Source organism: Moschus berezovskii, chromosome 6, assembly GCF_049115385.1.
Source record: "Moschus berezovskii isolate FMDL1 chromosome 6, NW_MosBer_1.0, whole genome shotgun sequence".
Lineage (NCBI taxonomy): Eukaryota > Metazoa > Chordata > Mammalia > Artiodactyla > Moschidae > Moschus > Moschus berezovskii.
In genome coordinates, this window is record NC_142465.1 from 115,457,706 (window position 1) to 115,478,461 (window position 20,756).

Sequence of the window (20,756 nt, forward strand, 5' to 3'; positions counted from 1 at the left end):
CCTTTTAATACCTTACCCTGGAAGTAACTTTATCTGTTCATAAGCTGTATCCTTAGAGTACATCAGGCAACACAATATGGCATGTAAAATTCATTTGAGAAATAAGTAGAAAGGTATCTCACAGAGGCCTCAGTTTGCATTTAAATATTAGTTTAAGGAAATTACTAAGCTTTTAATTATTTTTTCTTGCCTCCCAGCACGTAAGATGCATAGAGGGGACACCAACAAAACCCCTGAAATACTCTGAGGAGAGCAGTTTTACAAAGGATTTGCTGTTCTTCGTGTGTGGGGCCCAGGAGCTCAACGCTGCAGAGTTCACGGCTGGTCTTGTGCTGGCAGAGACCGTCGGCACGAACGCCGGCTCACTGCTCTGGAATTTAAAGCAATTGCAGATGCTTTTCTCTCCAGCAAGCTCCCTCTGTTTACTCTGCTTCTTCCACTAAGCTAGGCCTGATTGGCACTTAAGGACTTGAGTGGGTTGGTGTCAGTAGAAATGTAGTTAAAAACCCTTTTATGTGCCGCAGATTGTTGAGTATTTTTCGCATTCCTCATTCTCGAGTCATTAGTGTAAAGATGGTGGGGATGATGGTATGATTCATAGTTTATGAAAGTTTCTCAAGTTAATTTCATAAGACCATGAGTTTTAAACTGAAAGGGGCATTCAGAAATGAGAACAGTGCTGTGTGCAGAAGTGCAGACTGAGAAGCTCAAAAGGTGAGGTGAGTTGCCATGGTTATCCTACTTCCTAACTGTGCCCTGCCGCTCAAGTGTGACACCTCATTCCAGGGCCAGATCCTGGAGACTGTGTGCGAGTTCCTCTGAATGAAAGCTCAGCAAGTTCTGTTCATAGGAGTCCTTTCTGCTGTGAACTCATCACCTCTCTTTTTTGTCAGGCGCTATCGTGGCCCCTGGTAAGACCCGAGGAGGGTCACCATACAACCAGTTTGACATCATCCCAGGTGACACACTGGGTGGCCATACGGGTCCTGCTGGTGATAGCTGGTTACCTGCCAAATCTCCACCAACAAATAAAATCGGAAGTAAATCTAGCAATGCCAGTTGGCCTCCAGGTATTACCGTCCAGAAAATGGTTTTGTTTCTGGGGTATCATTTATGTTTTGTAATTGTTAATTTCAGGTTCTGAACAGATTGCTTTTTGCCACCCACTTTGATTTTTTTCATCTAGTTAATTTTTTCTGCTTTTCTTTGGAAAGACAGCAGATTTTCATGGGTGGGGGTGGTCTTTGCTCTGTAGAGTTCAGTCAGGAAGGTGGGGTGGATGCTGATCACCTGCAAAACAAGTTACTGAGTAGTAAATATAGCATGGGCACAGATGGGTCAAAGGAAGTTAGCGGAGTACAGTCTGAGGATGAAAGAAGGTGACTTTGGAGCCAGGACTTGGCGTTCATCTATGCAAAGGATGCCTTGTAACCTGGCTTCTTCTGAAATGTCCAGTGAATTGATTCGTTTTTCATTTACCAAGTATTTATTACCAGGTTCTAGGGATGTAGTAGACTAGTAGAGCAGTGAGAGTATTTGCTGTTCTTCCTGTTTTATTCTGATACGTGTAATCTATTTTCGTTGTAGAAAAGTTTAAAATTTTTACTAAAGCAAAAATAAACATGAGTTTTAGTCTGCGTCCTAAACCTTTTTCTATGTAGTATATTTGTGCTACGAATACATATAGTCTCTATTACACGTATTATTCGTATATAATATATGCCGTTCTTCCTCCTCATGATTTGGAACATAAAAGTATTAATTCTGTCATATAGCTTTAAATATGATATAAAGAAATTGTAAACACATATATTCTAGGCCTTCTCATGATAAGCCAAATGATTCCTGTCGGTTTTCCCTGGTCATTCCAGGAGTAGTGATCATCTGTGTTTTCTTTTGTGCATCTGAGTCAATTTCCCAGTGAGATAAAGGAGAAGTATCTCCTCTCCAGCTCAGATATTGTCCCAATTTTCACCTTGATGCCCCCACAGTTGTCCTGAGCACCACGCTACTCAGTCCTGGCCTCCCTGCCCACAGGCCTAAATTGGCCTGGGAGCCGGAAGGGCAGGAGCAGGGTCTGCCCCAGACCCTCACTGTCTCTGGCATCGAGTTCACAGGCACAGAGGGGAGGTAGGTGAATGTGTGGTGACAGCACAGGAGAGCTGCTGGCAAAGCATGTGTTCAGACTGACTTTTTTTAATGATGAAAATCTGAGCCAAAATAGCTCCAGAATTTAGACTTTTCATAGACTGATTTCTTGTATCAAAAAATGACCATATTTTGAACAGCTTCCTACCTCAATCTAATATTTGTTCTCCTTGTCTCAGAATTCCAACCAGGAGTGCCGTGGAAAGGTATCCAAAACATTGACCCTGAATCTGACCCCTACGTCACCCCAGGAAGTGTGCTAGGGGGTACAGCCACATCTCCCATTGTAGATACTGACCACCAACTTCTGCGGGATAACACCACAGGTAAATAAGTGAAACCCCTCGTGTTTATCCAGCATCCAGTATTTTCTTGTTTGGCAGTCTCTGGCTTCATTCGTATTCTCTGGTGTCTAGTAATTACACCAGGAAATGCAGGACTAGGTAGCTTTGCTTTTCACGTTTATTTTTTAGATTGTCCTTCCTTTTATCGAAGGTCAAATAAAATACTTCAAGATTTGACTAGTTTCACTGATATTTATCTGCAGTTTTTTCATCTCGTTCTTCATTTGTCATCTAAAGGGTCTAATTCTTCCCTCAACACCTCGCTGCCTTCACCTGGTGCCTGGCCCTACAGTGCCTCTGACAACTCCTTTACCAACGTTCATAGCACTTCAGGTAGGCGTGTAACCCATTTCTTCTCCTCTGGCTAGCACTTTCCTGTCAGGTTGCGTTGTACAAAGGAAATTAGCATTTATTTCTTAAGGAATAAATTATAGCTGCTGAACAACACAGGTCAGCGTGGATGGAGAGACACCTCTCATATAGGCTGCGTCCCTGGGGAACTTGCAGGCTCACAGAGGCAGGATGAGACAAATACCATTTAGGACCAAGGCAGATGGTGACATCACTGCAAGGAGCTGTGGGTGTTGCGAGGACAGAGGTTATATCCTGATGACACAAGTGCTTTTCTTTTAACCGGTCTGCCGAGAAAATCAGGGGCCATGGGAAGAACCGGTTAAGTTCAGCTTCTTATTTCTAAGGCAGCCAATTAGAGCTTGCTTTTCTCTAAAAATTCTTCCACTTACAGACAAAGGCTAAGGGCAGATGGCCAAGGGGGGAAAAAAAGAAGACCTTGGTTAATTCTACAACATTTGCTGAGTTCCGTGTGTGTGTTTTGTTTTTAAAGACAGTTGGGAATGGAAAACTTAATGGATATAAAAAAGCCTTTGAAGTCACTTACTTAGCAGATTGGTAAACCAGTCATTAGTAATTGGCACGTTGGCCTTGCAAGAGTTGGACCTTAAGCCATTAAAGTCATTAAGGCTTCTGCTCTTTGTCCAAGTAAATGCAAGTAAAACAAATTCTTAGCTACCTACCAAGACACTGCAGGTTAATGACCTTACAAATTGTCTTCTTTTTGTTTCCACTTCTGCATCGTACTGACAGTACAGTGACCTCATTTATCGAATGCTCCTGCAGACCATGCAGCACACTAAGCCTTCAGAATAAATTCTTATCTTACCTTCACCAAAATCTGTCAGAAAGTTCCTGCTATTATCGCATTTTGTAGATGAAGAAACCGAGACTCAAAGAGCTGATAGAATTTGTTGCGGGTCTGAGTGAGTCTGTAAAGGAACCAGCTCCACGTTCCATGTTTCTGCACACCACCCTCCATCATTCTTTCATAGGATTTCGACCAGAGTGGTACATTTGTCACAGTTGATGAACCTACAGTGACACCTCATACACCCAGAATAGTTTTGTTTTTGCTTTTTTCTTTTTGACTGCACCGTGTGGCTTGTGGGATCTTAGTCCCCTGGCTAGGGGTTCAACTCACACTCCCTGTGGCAAAAGCTCAGTGTCTTAACCACTGGACTGCCAGGGAAGCCCCCTGTGTCCGATTTTTAAGAGGTACCAATGTAGGACTTCTGCCTCTACATGTAAAAATTCGTTTTCACCTCTGTTATTCCTGTAACTGCCCACACCCCTTTTTATGTTTTGTATACAAGCAGATGATCACCTGAGAGGTGACCCCAGGCATCACGTGGACTTGTTTAAAACTGAACATATACCTCCTCCTCCCCACCCCCGAATTGTCTTCCTTTCCTGACTAAACTCTCATTGCTTAGTGGTGCATCACTTAGGTGTAGCATCTCTTCCCTTTAGCCTTTTCCTTACTCTTTTCCGTCTCCCCCACTCGCAGGATTCAGGCACTGATAACACCTCCCAAGTGCTTTCTTCTCTCTCACATCCATTTCTTCTCTTCCATTCTTTGTGCTGTCACCCAGGTTCAGACCCTCATTTGAACACTACCTACTAAATCTGCTGCAAAACTGATAGTATCTAAAACTTGGGTCAGCCCACAGTTGTCCTATATGGCCTCCTGTACCTCTCTGCCCCCGGGAATTGTTCGGCCACAATTGCAGGGAAATGTATTTGGTCCAGAGAAAGTTCAAGTTGAACCTTGGTTTATATTTTCCTATTTTGCTGAGCCTATCCATTTATGTCAGTCCTTCAAGGTTTGTCTTGGCACAGTCTTTGCTGACAGCCCAGCATTGTCTTTCTCCTCCACATATTGAGCAAATATGTTCCCTGGGGTTACAACTCTGTGTTCGTCTGTTCCATCTTGCCATCTGAACTTGAAGTTCTTGAGAATAACTGTTTATATTACCCATTGCACCAATTTAGGGCCTTACAGTGAAGTAAGCACTTAGTGAATATTTGTTGATTATAATTTTAAAATCCATTTGAATGTTGCTGTCTACTATTCCGGATCAAGAAAAGTATAAATTTTAGTGTAGTTTCCATTCAATCAATCAATATTTATAGGATAAATACTTTAGTTCTGCCAGGGTTCACATTCTTTGATATCTGTAAGACTAACGGCTTTAAGGGTGAGTTTCGTGAATTTATCATCCTTTTCAGATTGTATTTAGTTAAGCAGTAGAGAGTTAGTTTGGAGAAGGCAATGGCAACCCACTCCAGTACTCTTGCCTGGAAAATCCCATGGATGGAGGAGCCTGTTAGGCTGCAGTCCATGGGGTCGCGAAGAGTCGGCCACAACTGAGCAACTTCACTTTAACTTTTCACTTTCATGCCTTGGAGAAGAAATTGGCAACCCACTCCAGTGTTCTTGCCTGGAGAATCCCAGGGACGGGGGAGCCTGGTGGGCTGCCGTCTATGGAGTCTCACAGAGTCGGACACGACCGAAGCGACTTAGCAGCAGCAGCGAAGAGTTAGTTATCTTATTAACTCTTTGGGCTTCCCTGGTGGCTCAGTAAGGAGTCCGCCTGCAATGCAGGAGACCCAGGTTCAATCCCTGGGTCGGGAAGATCCCCCTGGAGGAGGAAATGGCAACCCACTCCAGTTTGTTTGCCAGGAAAATCCCATGGACAGAGGAGCCTGGCAGTCCATGGGGTCACAAAGAGTCGGACAAGACTGAGTGTCTGAGAGTTAACTGTTTAGCTCATGTGTTAATATGTCAATTCAGAGTAACAGTCACTGAGAATTTATGTTAGATAAGCTCAGAGAACAATATTATTTTGTTACTCTTCAAACATCTACTTCAGTTCAGTTCAGTCGCTCAGTCATGTCCGACTCTTTGCGACCCCATGAATCACAGCACGCCAGGCCTCCCTGTCCATCACCAACTCCCGGAGTTCACTCAAACTCGTGTCCATCGAGTCGGTGATGCCCAGACTATAAAACTGTATTTATCTGTGTGTATATGTAAAATATACACGTTTGTTTGCAAAACTGATGTATCTAACCTTATTTCCTCCTTCCTTTTCTCTTCTTATAGCAAAGTTTCCTGATTACAAATCAACATGGTCCCCAGATCCCATAGGACACAACCCCACTCATCTCTCCAACAAGATGTGGAAAAACCATATTTCCTCAAGGAACACTACACCGCTGCCCCGCCCGCCTCCCGGTCTGACCAACCCCAAACCATCATCTCCCTGGAGCAGCACAGCACCCCGCTCAGTCAGGGGGTGGGGGACACAGGACTCACGGCTCGCCTCCGGTGAGGAGCTGCCCAAGGGAGCATCGTTGTTCCAACACAAGGGGCTCATGCTCACACACAGTTGAATACATGACATCTTCACAGGAAAGGAAATCATGGTTGTTGGGTAAAGGAAAAAGTACCTCTTGAGTGGAAAATTGAAGTCAGCCTATAAAGGCACAGGAATCTGAGAACTCCCAAGGTCCTGATGGAGTAAAGATGAGAACCTTGGGAGCAAAATGTTGTCTTGTAAATAAGGTATAAGAGCGCGTAGGATCACAGTCTAGGAGACGAGAACTGGCTGTTGAGTGACAGGATAAAGAAGGTCAGAGTGAAGAAGAAAGGAGAATTTTTTTTTTAATATATTTACTTATTTGGCTTCATCGGATCTTAGTTGCGTCATTCGGGATCTCTTCCTTGTGGTGTATGGGCTCAGTAGTTGGAACATGCGGGCTTTTTCTAGTTATAGCACAAGGGCATAGTTGCCCCAGGGCATGTGGTATCTTAGTTCCCATACCAGGGATCAAACCCAAGTGCCCTGCATGGCAGGGTGGATTCTTAACCACTGGACCACCAGGGAAGTTCCAGGAGAAGATGATTTATAAAAGGAGGGAAGAAACGTGTGTGGGCTCTGTGAAATGTTTCTCACGTGTGGCCGTCTTAATTTTTTTGTTCGTTCTTCCTGATCCTTCTTTCTGGTTGCTTCCAGCCTCTACCTGGAGTGATGGTGGTTCAGTTCGTCCTAGTTACTGGCTGGTTCTTCACAATCTCACTCCACAGGTAATCATGCTTTCTTGGGATTTTCTGGCTGGGACTTGATTGTATTGAGAGAGAGACACACTCAGAGATGTGGGGGTTTAGCAGATGGGAGAGTTCTTTTACATTCTGGTGAGTCTCCCCAACCAAGGCCCAATGCCTTCTTCTGAGCTGGGGTGGGAAGAAACGGTATTGGCCACTCAGCTTCATGCCTGCCCCCATGGTGATGTTAACACGTGTAGTTTATAAATAGTGAGTGCAGGGTGGTATTATCTGATGAGTTCTGTTTAGCAGAGATAACTTGCTTTGTGGATCTGCCTGTCAGAATCTGGAACCAAGCAAAAAAGTTACCTGTTTTTGTGTTGCTCATTCAACAGGACTTCAGGCTCCCTGTCAACCATTTCTGTGCTCCATTCATACATGACTAACCATAAAGCTCTGCATAGAAGGAGTGTGTGGATTTCGTGACTGAAATGCCACACGTGTGTTCTTGCTTTTCCATCCATTGTCCTCGTCTGTGTAGACGGCATTACTGATTCTCTCTCACCAGGATGTGCTCTCTGGGTTGTTGTTACAGTGGTGGGGTTTCATTTGCACCAGATCACCCTCCCTTTCACTTGAGTTGCCTGATAACTGACGCGTATGTAGCAACAGATGTTGAGTACTCAGTGAAGTGAAATGAACCCATGGAAACTGAGCCCATGGTCTTCATTTGGACTTGACAACACAACCTTTTAACAGCACCTGGTTAAAAAGAAGTCAGTTAGACCTCCCTCCCCTTGACACATTGAGTGAATTGTCTGAAATTTAATTCGTAAATGGATTCACTCACACCTTACTAAGCCAGCATTTTCCAGACTATTCCCGTGGGGTATTAATAGATCTCTGGCCTAATATGTTTGAAATATATACTTGATTAGACAAAATTAAGCAGATACCTTCACTGTAAGACTTCTTAGACCCTTTAATATGCTAACATGCATTATGATCCTCTGCGGGGAAATATTTGCCTTTATATTTGCCCAGTGAACCTATTTGTGGGGAGTAAGTTCAGGGCTCATATTTTAAGATTCACATTGAGATAGACAGTTTTCTAAATACAGTTAACATGAGAAACTGTCTGGATTAATTTCCATATCTAATTGGCTCAGCTGAAGTTCCTGAGTTATTTTAGCTAAGAGTTGACTGAAGTATGAATATTTTATATAACCATCCTCAGAACTATATGTGCCTCATTATTTCTAAGTCGTCACAGTGTGGTGGGTGTAATACGGTTAGGATGAAAGAAGCAGTGTTGAAAGGAGCTTGTATTATATGAAAAATAGTAAAAGTACAGACTACTATGTATAAAAGAAATAAGCTACAGGGATATATTATGCAACACAGGGAATATAGCCAATATTTTATAAGTGGAGGGTGATCTATAAAAATTTTGAATCACTATTATACACTTAAAACTAATACTGTAAATCAACTGGACCAATTGATTTATTAATTAAAATCAATTAAAATTAAATTTTTAATTTAAAAATAAAATTTTAAAAGAATGGTACTTGTAGATAAATGAATATAGGGTTTGACTGAGTTTGTATTAGAATTGAGTCATTTTAAAAATCAGAAAGACCTAATAGCACATTAATCTCAACCGTAGCTTAAAAGAAATAGGGTCAGATCTTTGGGGACTAGGATAAATTTACTTGTCATCACCTACAGTTTATTGAGAGGACATCTATTCTGAGAAATCACTTGTGACATATATTGACATGCTGATATAGTCAATTGTCATTTATAAATGCTGAGAGCTTTTCTTCAGTCATTTTCTATGAAGAATTATAGTGAGACTGGCAGTTTTCATCCTGCAGGATTTCCATGGTAAAACCACAGACTGTTTCCACCACTGCTGCCAGGGACACAACTTTTTTAAGGCTGTTTTAGTAGTAATTTGTTTCCCTTCCCCCAAAATGAACCAAAAGGTTGGACTGAGCATCTCCAGTAAACCTAGTGAAGATCTAAATACAAATGCATCGACCAGAGTGAATCAACAGTTCTGTTCTCTTAAGTCTTAGGTGAGGAAGGGCAGTTGTCCCAAATCGCTGAACATCCTCATGCTGAGAGTCTGATAGGGTGAGTGCCTGTAACCTTTGGTCACCTTGGCCGTGGGCAGCAGAGGGCACAGAGAAGTAGGCAGAAGTGGAATCTGTCCTTTGGATGGTCAGAGTAGGAGGAAGAAGCCATCATAGTTGTCTGAGTGAGCATTCTATGTCATCAGATGGTTAGCAGTGCCTTCCTTGTTTGTTTGTGTCTTTCTCTTCAGCTTTTTGTGAGATTGGAGGAAGAAGACTACATTAATAATGTTGCTCAGAACCTTGCATGTTTTCTTAAATTCTTACTTGGTTAACCATTTTATTTCTGTGTTTTAAGGCTCTACCAAACAACACAGGTTCACTCATTTACCTCTTAAGGAAAATAGATTACAGGTTGAATCATATGCTTTTCGTTTTGAGCTGTATTTATACAGACATTTTTTATCTGCAAAATGGGCACAGGAGATCTGAACCCAGTGCTTTGACTGTCTTGAGATTTGCTTTGAAGACCCTGTATTCAGCACAGTGTATGCAGGGGAGTCCAGTGCAACTCCCCTGCCTCCAGTTCTTCAGTCATCTCTCCAAAACTGATTTTGTACTGAGGCTGTTAGTTACGAACCGGAAGCCCTCCTCACTCTCAAATACAAGAAAGGTCCCCTGACTTCCTTTCCCACCCCATTCCAATTTTTATCTCATAACTGTCATTACTCTTTAGATTGATGGGTCAACCTTGAGAACCATCTGCATGCAGCATGGCCCACTGCTGACATTCCATCTGAACCTAACCCAGGGCACCGCCCTGATCCGATACAGCACCAAACAGGAGGCAGCCAAGGCCCAAACTGCATTGCACATGTGAGTACCCATCCTGCCTTCCCTGAGACAGACACACATGAGGAGGCACACGTGAGTACCCAGGCACATGCTTGATGAAACAGAGATGCACAGGACGTGCACACAGGCGGTGTCATCACGTGACCAGCTTCCTGCATACTGAGGTGGCTGATCTAATCTGCCTGTGTAAGCACGGGTGTCATATGTATACCTGAGAATCAGAATTCCAAAAGAAACAGATTTGTGCATTTTAATACCATAAAACAAAGCCCCTATTTAGAAATGAGACACTGTAAGTGCTGTCCCTTTTCATAGTAGAATCTCGCTGCTTACTTTGGCTTCTTCGTGGGTGGTGATGAAATATTGTGGTCTTAGTTCTGCCTAAAGTAGGTGGGGCTGGATCAGACTCTGACCATCCTCCCCGCCACTGTCAAGGTGGTGAACAGGGAGGAGCTGACTCCCCATGGCTGCAGGTGCCACGATAGAAAGGTACACACAGAACAAGCAAGCAATGGGGAGGCTTAGATAGTGAGCCCACCCTGAGATGAAGCAGCACTTCCAATTTCTGGAACTGGATCACCTTGATGCTTTGGGCTGTGATCTTTTACCTCCAAGGGAAAAAAAGAGGCCCAACATTTCACTGACAAGCAGATTCTGTATCCCAAGGGATATTGCTACATAATATAATGTCGTCCAGTAGTCTTTGGGTATCTTGAGACTGAGTGATACTTCATTGCTCTAAATCAGTACTTCCCAGTCACCTGGTGGTCTGGTTAAAAGACAAGCTCCAATCCTGGGGATGTGGAAGCTGCCGGTGACAGACGCACTCCTTTGAGTAGCAAGGACTCAGGAAACTCTGTCTCCATGCCTGCTTCAAGACCTTCCTCAGATGCATAGCTTTCTCCCTCCCCTTTTTTCCAGGTGTGTGTTGGGAAACACTACCATCCTGGCTGAGTTTGCCACCGATGACGAAGTCAGCCGCTTCCTGGCCCAAGCTCAGCCCCCTACACCTGCGGCAACCCCCAGTGCACCCGCCGCGGGTTGGCAGTCCCTGGAGACCGGCCAGACCCAGTCAGATCCCGTCGGACCTGCTCTGAATCTTTTCGGTGGGTCCACAGGGCTCGGGCAGTGGAGCAGCAGTGCTGGTGGCAGCAGCGGGGCCGATCTTGCCGGCGCTTCATTGTGGGGCCCCCCCAACTACTCTTCTAGCTTGTGGGGAGTCCCGACCGTGGAAGACCCTCATAGAATGGGCAGCCCTGCTCCTTTACTACCTGGTGACCTTCTGGGAGGAGGGTCGGATTCAATCTGAACTTAGAACTTCAACTCTGACCTCGTGACCTTTTTTGGAACAGCAGCAGCACTAACTTGACCTTTTCGTTTTTTTTTTCAACTTGCAATAAATACATTTTTAAAAGGAAAAAAGAAAACGGAGAGAGGAAAAAAAAAAAGGTGGGTCATTGACAGACTGTCTGAGCACATAGTTGCCTCCCTTCTAACTTCAGTTTTTTCGTTTGGAATATGAATCCAAAAAGAGAACATATCACTCTTGAAATACTTGAATCATGAACGCCAACCTAGAAAGACAATGTGAAGCAAGTACACATACCATTTAAATTTAAACACAAAAAAAATTAAAAAAATTAGTTTCTAGTTTTTCACTTTTTTCATGTTATATGGAAGTTGTTGCTAAGAAACATATATACTGAAAAAAAATAGCTTTTTAACTTTGTTTGCACTGGGTGTGTTTCCGTCCTTAGGTCTACCATGTTTGGGAGGGAGGGGAATTCAAAAGCATTGTTGGGGTGGGGGAGGGAAGACTTGACGGAGCCTCACTTTAAAAACAAAAACATAAAAAACCTAAAAAAAAAAAAAAAAGGAAAAAATTTGTGATTGGCTGGTTGATAAATACCAGTGTGTTCTGGCACATGTAACTGCCCAGGCATGCTCGTTCTGGTATGTGTGTGCACGTGTGTTCATGTGCATTCGCGTGCATCCTTCTCTCTGTCTCTGTGTGTGTGTTGTGTGCCTGTGTCCTCCTCTTCCTCCCCACCCCCGATTTCTCAGAAAGCTGCATTGCTGACAGTCCGCAGGCTGGCTGGCCGGCCATCTGCTTTTTATTTTTATTTTATTTTGTTTTTTGACTATGAGAACACAGAAGCACGAGCAGCTCGGGGATCCGCTGCTGCTGAAGCCACCCCGTTGGGCCATATTGAGATGAACAGAGTGCTTTTTTAATGACTAAAGCAGGGAGCTCCTTTCCATCTGCAAAGTAGCCCGAGTGAGTTTTCTGTAGCTTTTCTTTTGACCTAGCAGTAGAGTGGAGCACTGCCAAGTCCCCAAAGCCAGGAGAACAGGAGGTACCTCTTGGAGCAACTGTGTGTTTAATTCTGTTTTGGGAAGTAAGTGGCCACTGGGCACATCTGAATATCCATTCAATTTCATATTGGCCCTTTTCGTTAGTCTGAATGGGAACAGACGATAAGACAGTTGTTAGTGCTGTGATGTCTCAAATGCAAAAAAAAAAAACCTTATTTCCCCTTTCTTGTGTAATCAGAAATGAGAAATTGGTCAGAAAGTCAGGTAATGCTGAATTTAAATTTTCTCTTGGTTCTCTATTATTTTATGAAAACAGAAAAAAAGGTTGTGAGCAGCCTCCTGCAAGCATCTGCAGCTCCTCCTCTCTGCTCCCTTCTTGCTGAGCGTTACCTGTGCCAGGCCGCGGCGTGTTACAGCACCGGGCCATCACTGACAGAAACGTTTACTTAACGAATGTTCTTAAACCAGTGTGTACTTCAAGCGTTTCCTTTTGTTTCTCTGTGTTGTGTATTTCCTGTGTATGTGGTTTTGCTTAGGCAGGTATAACTTAGCAAAGACTTTTTAAGTATTGCACCTTTTTTTGGTTTTGACCTCTTTTTTTTTTTTTCCTTGTAATGTTGCTTTTTTTATTTCGGTATTTAAATACTTTTTTTTTTTTTTTTTTTAAGCATCAATGTAGTAGTACTCTGGGCCGAATAGGGGGCAATTTTTAATCCACAGTTATCACCAACATGTATGTACTTATGTTGGAATCAAAATGTATCAAACTGCTTTTTGTGAAGAGTTACAGCAGACCTGAAGGGGTACCCCTTGATACAAAGCAGACGGCTGGTGGGGCGGGGGGAGGGGGAACATGTGCTGGTGGCGTGCTAGCACTTGTGTGGACACCCCAGTCTGCATTATACTGTTTAACATAAAGTGCCGACATTCTGTACCAGCAAATACCTGCCCATTCCAACCCTTGGTGGGAGCAGACCTCTACTGTCCTCCATAACTTGCTGCTAGTGAGGACAAGGGAGTTTTTCTTTCTTTAGCATCTTTAGTGAAGGATACAACAATGCCTAATAATGTATTTGACTTATAGCTTGTGTTGGTGGGTGGGTGGGTGGGTGTGTATAGGAAAAGGCAAAAGCTAATTATTTGCATTTAAGTGGTTTTGTGAGACAAAGAATGGGAATTCTGTAGTCCTCTCGGCTTACTCTGTTGATAAACCTAGCCTCAAAAGAGATTGACACACGTAACTCAAGTGAGCGTTGGCTCACTCAAGTCTTTCTGAACCCTTCGTGGGTAGGTGGTCGGTCAGACTTGAGTTCCCAGCGTTGGTTTGGTCCCATTGGATGCCTTGTAGAAAACTAACTGTGCCCTCCGGTTTTCATCGCCACCACACCCCTTCCACTTCTGCCCACGCACAAAACGTCTCCTTCCAGCCCCCACCGACCACTCTCTTCGTGGGGGAGGGCAAAACCCTGCCATGCGTGGTGCCCTTCAGCTGAAGAGCAGCTGTGTTCAGATATCCACAGAAGGCTAACTCTGAATGTCCCTGGGCCGGGTGTGTGTCCGGAGGCTCACACGAGCTTGTGGTGACTGTCCACTGCCGCTCTTGGTCCCCTGCCATGTCCTGCCCCACCCTCCTCCTTTCCTGCCTGTTGCTTCCTTGACCTGCACTATGGGTTAGTTGAGTTCCTTACGATACTACGGTGAAAGCCGGGTGCTAGAGCCCCTCTTGTTTACAAGACATAATGAGGGATTTGAAATATATAAAAAAAAAAATAAACATGAGAAGCTAAAATGTTCTTCCATCATAAGCTTAAAGGGAAAAAAACTAAAAACTTAAAAAAAGACCAAAAAGTGCGTATATATATACATATAAATATATATTTTAGATGAAGACTAACTCTGGGAGCATTTAACAGTGTTTTTTGTTTTTGTTTTTAACATTTATTTTCCTGCTTTAAAATTTGCAAGCATTCTCAGGAATTCTAGGGTAGGAAGCCAGTTTTTGGAAGATGGTTTATTTAACCGTATCTTATCCTAGATAGACGGCCGTTTCTTTCCTGTTAATAAACTTTTACAAGTTCCTGAAACTTCAGAAAGTTTAAACAATTTTTACTTAAAAAAATGTAAAAAGTAAAGATTCCAAAAGTTATTGTCATACTGGGGATCACATATTTTAAAACACATAGAAAGAAATATTTTTTAAAAATTATCAATTTAGCAGCAACAAGTAAATTGACTATCTTAAAAAATATGGGAGAAGGATTAAACTTTATAAGAGCTCTATCATGGATTCATTTCAAATTATGTATAATTTAATGGGAGAGTGTTTGGTGTATATAAATTGGACTGCCATCACTTTGTTTCTTTCCATTTAAGACTGAGCTAAAATCTCCCCTAGGAATTTTTATTTTTATTTAAAGGAACCTTTCTCCCTGTCTCCCCAACCCCAGCAACAAAAGAAAGGAAGAAACAACAGCTTAAAAAAATAGTAACTCTAATCTGTAGAATGTTACGGTTGGATTGCTGAGAATCTGTGTAAAGAGTTAGGAAATATAGGTTAATAATTTTTGGAACAAATTTTAAATGTAGGCATTACTAGGAGAAAAATATCTATGGACTGTTCTATTAATGAAGAATGTGTGTCTTACCTCCGTTTGCTATGGGAGGAGGAGAAAATAGTAGAAGAATCTAATAAGGAACAAGTGATTTTACTTTTTTTAGCTCCCAGCTACTGTTATGCTCATTTTAATTGCTGTTTTGAAGATCTGCTGCTTAATTATCCCCATCCCTCAGCCGGAGATGTGGAGTATTTCCTGTCAGTTTTTGGTGATGTTGGATTCTCCTTTTGTATTCCCTCCTGGGGCCAGGGGTTAGAATTCCCAAGCATGACCACAGCTGCTTTTAAACATCTAAGCTTCCCAGTGGGGAAAGAAACTCCAGCTCAACAGGTAAAGGGAGTGGGTGGGGTTGCTGCCTGCAATTTCTCTAAAACCGCTTTAGTGCCTTGGTACATACACTCAGACATCCTGAGCAGGGGGAACGTGTGTGTATGTGCATGTGGTCTCATCCCTCCAGACGGTGAGATGCCCGCCCGTTACAGAAGTCAGAGTGGTTCTGGACAGGCCCCAGAGGCAGTGGGCTAAATGCAAAGTCATTAAACAGAAATCAAGGAAATGAAAAGTACGCTTTTATGTCTCGATTAAGTGGGATGCCAAGGGCCTTCCTTGCACTGCGCATCAGCTTCCCGAGTGACAGCTGCAGTGACTTGGAACGTCTCTTTGTGTCAGGCCAGTAGGAAGGGGTTCCTATTTTTCTGCTGTTGTCCTTTGTCTCTTCCCTTTCCCGTCAAGCCCCCTTTTCCTCATCACGTTGCTGGAAGCTTTGCTTTACTGGTTGGCAGTGACCTAAGAATAGGATATAGTGAAGATACAATGGAAGAGAAAAACTTTTCTTTCCACTGTATTCCTTGGCAAGAGCCATCTCTGCTGGGAGGTCAGGTGGCTTCAGGACACTTAGAAATGCGATGGAAGCATCTTTTCTTCCACCACATTCTGGCATGGGTTCAGGGGCTTGCTGGTCACCTCGCATTACACAGATTTACTTTATGAACATTTTGATCATGTACATTTGAGCTTTCCAGTTTTTACCAGGTTCCTCTCATTTTTTTTAGACACTTGATTACTAGTGACCAGAGGTGTCCAGCTCTCAAATATCATGAACTTGGTTTCTGTTGACCACATGAGTGGCCAAAAGGAAGGAAGCACTAGAAGGGGAAGGGAAGTCTTCCATCAGACTGGGGACCTCCCCTGGCAATTGAGATCCAGTGCCATGACCTAATTTTAGATGTTTAAGGGAAAAAAAGTACAGATCTCCGAGACACTGTGACGAAATGGATGGTCCGTGTGGCATCTCAGATTCCCCAGTCCCCAGCCCTTTATCTTTCTCATTTACAGCCTTCACAGATGTTAACTTAGCAGCGCTGCAAGTTAAAGTTCCAAAGCACAGTCTTTCATCAGTGTCCCCCAGTCAGTTAACATTACGCCTCAGTTGCCATTCAGTCTGTTTTAGCAGCTTGATTTGTGATTGCTATGACTCCTTTTCTAAGAACTTTCCCACCTCTTCTGACGTGAATGTAACATAAGTTAGCAATGGGTTCTTCCAAGTTCCTGTGGGTTGAATGTGGTGTGTAAGGATATGAAGAAAGAAAAAAAAGAGAAATCTCTGTTGTAAGAATTTGGAAGAGAGCTGTTGTTAATATAGCTAGCAGAAGCTAAAATTCCACAGGCTATTAACTAATTACAAGTATTCACTTTCACCACTTTTGTGGGGGGAGGGGGCAGTTTTGTAAGGTTAACAGCCAGATTCCATATTGACCTCTGATGCTGTGTACTTTTTCATTCTATTTTTTTCTCTCTTCTGCCATCTTGACTCAAACAGAATGAAGATGTCTGTGTGCTGAGCAGAACGTTGAGGCCTAGCCTTTTCTCTGCCATGTAAACAGGATGTTTTCAGCAGATTTGGCTATAATAGTCATCTCTCAGATTCGGGAACAATTGAGTCTTTATGCAGAAAAGATCCCCTTCGCCCCCATCCTCAGAGTTCAAATGCAACATGCAGCACTCTAGGTTATTGTTCTGAGTTGGGTTTTTTTCTTTGCTTTTACTTATCTATTACATCATTAGGAGTAGAGATACATTTTTAGCTGGTTTAAAAAAAAAACACCTTTCTTCCAGTGTTTTGCCATACTTCATGTATATGCATTAACTACACTTCTTAGTGTTACTACAAAGAGAAATCTTGGTTCCCCCCGCCTCCTTGAGTGTACAAATAAGGTTATGTGTGATAGTGCAGATGTAAATAGCTTCGCCCATGTGTATAAATGAACTGTCAATTTCTAGACCTCAACAGTTAATCAGAAAACGGGCTGCCCTCCCCCTGGGCTGCAGACTGTGCCACAGCCTCTCTGCTTTCTTATCCACAAGTACAGGGTATCCACATAGTCTAGAAACAGGCAAGTATATAAGCTGTCATCAAGGTCATCGTCAGTCTGTTACAAAACATAGAATATTACCTCTATTTCCAGAGTTAGTGCACACCCTGAGATAAGGCCTGTAGGTTTATGGCCAGTGCCAAAGGTGTGTGTATTTTCAGAGATGGTCCCCGTTTGTTGATGATGGCATTGTTTTCTTGACCTGAAATTTGACAAAGGAGGTACTGGCAACACATTATTTATTTGGAATTATTATCGACTTCAAGAATCTCTGAACATAGTAATAACATAATTAAAATTGAACAACGACCCTGCCCGTTCCAACAGAGGAAGAGGCCTTGGACACCCACAGGATGGTAAAGGGAACACCAGTCAGGAAACAGCCCTATTCCCCACCAACTGGGTCTCCATGCCATCCTCACATATACAGTCACTTGGTCTAGATCTGGAGTAACTCCCAAGTATTTGATCCTTTGAGTGGTTTTTAAACTGGCAATCTCTCATAATAACCTCCAGCCACCACCAAAATAGCAAAAACGATAGAAACTGCCAGTGTTTGCCTCACAGAGTTTAAATAGTTTCCTCTTCCGCTAGCTGGGCATCTGAATTTGTTTTTAGCAACTGCACGCTGGGAAAAATGGTACTGCCCTGAGCAAAAAGTCTCTGCAAAATTCAGCTGTTGTTTCTTCTTTGTAACAAACGCTTGACTTGTTCACAGAAGGAGAAAGGTCAGAAAGAGGCAAGTGTTCTGTTTTAAACTGAAAAGAAATAGTGTTTCCCTCAAGTACTTTGTGCCTACATTTCATTTTCAAACTATAAATCATTGCTTGGAAAGTAAATTCCCAATTGGAATTGATCCCTTTTGAGCCAATATTAACAAGCTGGGATTGTGTCTGGGTTTTTTTTTTTCCCCCTCAAAAAGTGGAATTCCTTCACTGCTGCTGGTGAGCAGCTAAAGAGTAACTGTGGAGCGGCTTCCAGTGTGATTGTGGAGCCGACTGCCTGCCTTCCCTTTCGGCCCCCCACTTCCCTGGACCTCTTACTGCATCTGGAGGGCCTTCTCCTTGGGCTCCTGAAAGGCGTGCACAGTCCTGGGTGGGCAGCAGCAGCTGGCTCGTGGAGGTGATGGAAGGCAGGCCACCACCTCGCTGCAGGACCGGCCTGACAGCTGAGCTTTAAGGAGAGGAAGACAGTGCATCTTGCGTGTGTCCACCAAAAATGCAAGAGAGGGATAGGGTATTTATGTAAAACAGCAAAAAAACCTTTGGAACCCTTAAAGAAATCACATACCTTTTAAAGGTAGCAGAGTTTTCACCAAGTGATGCATTCAGCATGGCATGTCTTGGGCTGAGTTAAAAGATAATGTGTTTAAAACACCACCTCCTTTTAAAATTTTGTCCAAGGAATTAATTTCCTAAGTGTAGTATTTCTGAATGTGCCTTTGTGAGTTCAGAGACTATCTGTTTTAGGAAGAACCTAACCTCCCCGTTGGGATAAAACAGATGGTCCCCTTAGCCTGTAGGAAAGTCAGCGTTTCTCTGGGCCACCATGGCGGCCGTGGGTTTTCAGTGGCGTCAGTGCTGCACGCTGCAGAGTCTTGGGGGAGAAGTTCGGGGACCCGGGACAGGGAACGAGGAGGTGATGGTGCACAGATGACGGACACCAGGTTAGTCCAGGAGTGCAAGTTGAACGTCTCTCTCAGCATTGCCTAGTCTTCTCCGTGTATATGTGCGTGCGTGGCTTGTGGCTGTCTTAGTTTTTGTTTTCCTGTAAGCACTGGAGAATTGAAATCTGGTAACACGGATTTGTGACACATCTGTGCATGTCGAGCAGGCATTTTCTCGCTCCTGCCGTGCACAGAGCAGGCAGCGCGTGGCCACCCTTTGAGTCTGTGTCCTGAGAAGGCAATTCTTTTCCCAAATGGAAGTCACATTATGTTGCTGTTTGTGCGAACAGGGTATATTACACACAAGGAAAAGGCTTTTGAAAGGATGAGTTGGACATGTTTGAGAAAGAAAAGCGAAAAATCAGAAACCATGTTTTATTTCTTCAGAACCGTTGTAGTTCAACATTAGAAATCCACAGTGTCTCCTCCTTTGTTTCACGTTTGTTTTAAACGATTCCGCCTCTTCTCACCACTCCCTCCTAAAGAGATATCAAGTGAATGCTAAGGGCCATTTCCATAATTCCTCAGAACTCCCCAAAGGGGAGAGCAGTCCCTCGCAAGATTCCTCCAGCTTCATTCAGGAAGACCCAGGGCGATGCTTCTGGGCTAGCTCCGTCCTCTCTCATGGCCTTGAAATGTATTATTATGCAAATGTGAATTTTGATACTGAATTTAAGAAGAGGTTGTTGGATTTTTTTTTTCTTTTCAAAAAAAAGAAAGGGGTCTCATATGTGGTCATCATTGCTTCTTTATTTTGTAACGTGAATTGTAACTATGCATTCTGCAAGGGGGGGTGGGGTGGGGGAGAGGGCAGAAAGGGGACGGAAGTAGCTTTGCATCCTTTGTTCTACGGTTTCTGTGTCCATGGTGTGCCCCCCATGCTGGCAGGGAAGGGGAGTGAGAGCGAGAAGCCGTAAGGTCCGCACAGTGAGGTATACAGGGCCCTGTGAGCCTCGGCCCATCACTTCCTGGGGTTGGGGGGCGCCATTCCTACCAACCAGGGTGGTCCAGGATCTCCATCCTAGCTGTGCAGTGTTAGTTAGCCTGGTGCAGCATGAGGCTCCCGAAGGCTCCTCACCCTGCCCCACTGCTCTTCTCTCTGGAAAAAAGTTCTCACCCTTTGCTGAATTTAGAACCCTTGCAAGCTCAGGAAACCATCCTCACTTGTGCTGACCTTAATCTTCATGTCAATTTCAGAAACCTCCTCATCCTAGCTCAGTTTTAATTTTTCTTCTTTGATGTTTTTAAGTGAATTTAATTGTAAGGAAACTCTCTCTGGAGAAGAGGACGGTTGCTTAACAGGCCAACGGGGCTTCTCTTTCCCAACCTGTCCCGCTCCGCCATATTGACATCTCTTCCGCCCTTGCAGTTATTATGCTGTGTGTAGCTAGTGAGCAGGGAGGTGTTTGAAGGCCTGCAGCCTCCTATTTGGTCCTGACAGCATCCCTCTGTTGAACTTGCCTGCAGTGAGTCATGGCCTCTGCATTGCTCTGGTCTAGGCATTTTTGGCAACACACAGTGTCCTAATAAAGCAAGAAACAGTGTTTCCATGCAGCGCTTTTGCTGTTGACATTCACAGTACTGTAAAAGTAACAGACTTGATTAGTCTTGTGCCCCTGCGAGCCTGCACAGGCACGTTCTTATCAGGGTTCCAATCTGTTAGATTGCCTTTAGACAAAAAAACACACACAAACAATTCTGACGTTTCAGCTAACACAAAACAATACCTCCAGGTCCACTTCCCCTGCAGCATAGACCTTTTAACTCCCCTTCTTTTCTGGCCATCAGTGGGTTATCCTTGGAAAAATACAAACGTGTAAATAGCAGGATAACTTTTGCAATGTTTTCTTTGCTGTGAAAGTAACCCTAAAATATGACATTTTCCACATTTTTTTTTTTAAACCATAGAAAGTTTCAGCCCTTTTTCTTTCACGTTTGAGAAAAGAAAGCAGAACCA

The 20,756-nt window shown here is 43.4% G+C and overlaps 1 protein-coding gene across 5 annotated transcripts in view; it reads left to right on the plus strand.

Moving 5' to 3' along the window:
* TNRC6B (trinucleotide repeat containing adaptor 6B) overlaps positions 1–13,235 on the plus strand; it is a 252,336-nt gene extending 239,101 nt beyond the window's left edge. For all 5 annotated transcript variants that reach the window (XM_055394741.2, XM_055394745.2, XM_055394742.2 and 2 more), the window contains 7 exons: positions 894–1,070; positions 2,328–2,474; positions 2,730–2,825; positions 5,953–6,177; positions 6,866–6,936; positions 9,712–9,851; positions 10,752–13,235. In XM_055394741.2, coding sequence (XP_055250716.1) covers positions 894–1,070; positions 2,328–2,474; positions 2,730–2,825; positions 5,953–6,177; positions 6,866–6,936; positions 9,712–9,851; positions 10,752–11,139 — 1,244 coding nt within the window. In that variant the 3' untranslated portion in view covers positions 11,140–13,235. The remainder of the gene's footprint in view (positions 1–893; positions 1,071–2,327; positions 2,475–2,729; positions 2,826–5,952; positions 6,178–6,865; positions 6,937–9,711; positions 9,852–10,751) is intronic.
* Positions 13,236–20,756: the final 7,521 nt, after the last annotated feature.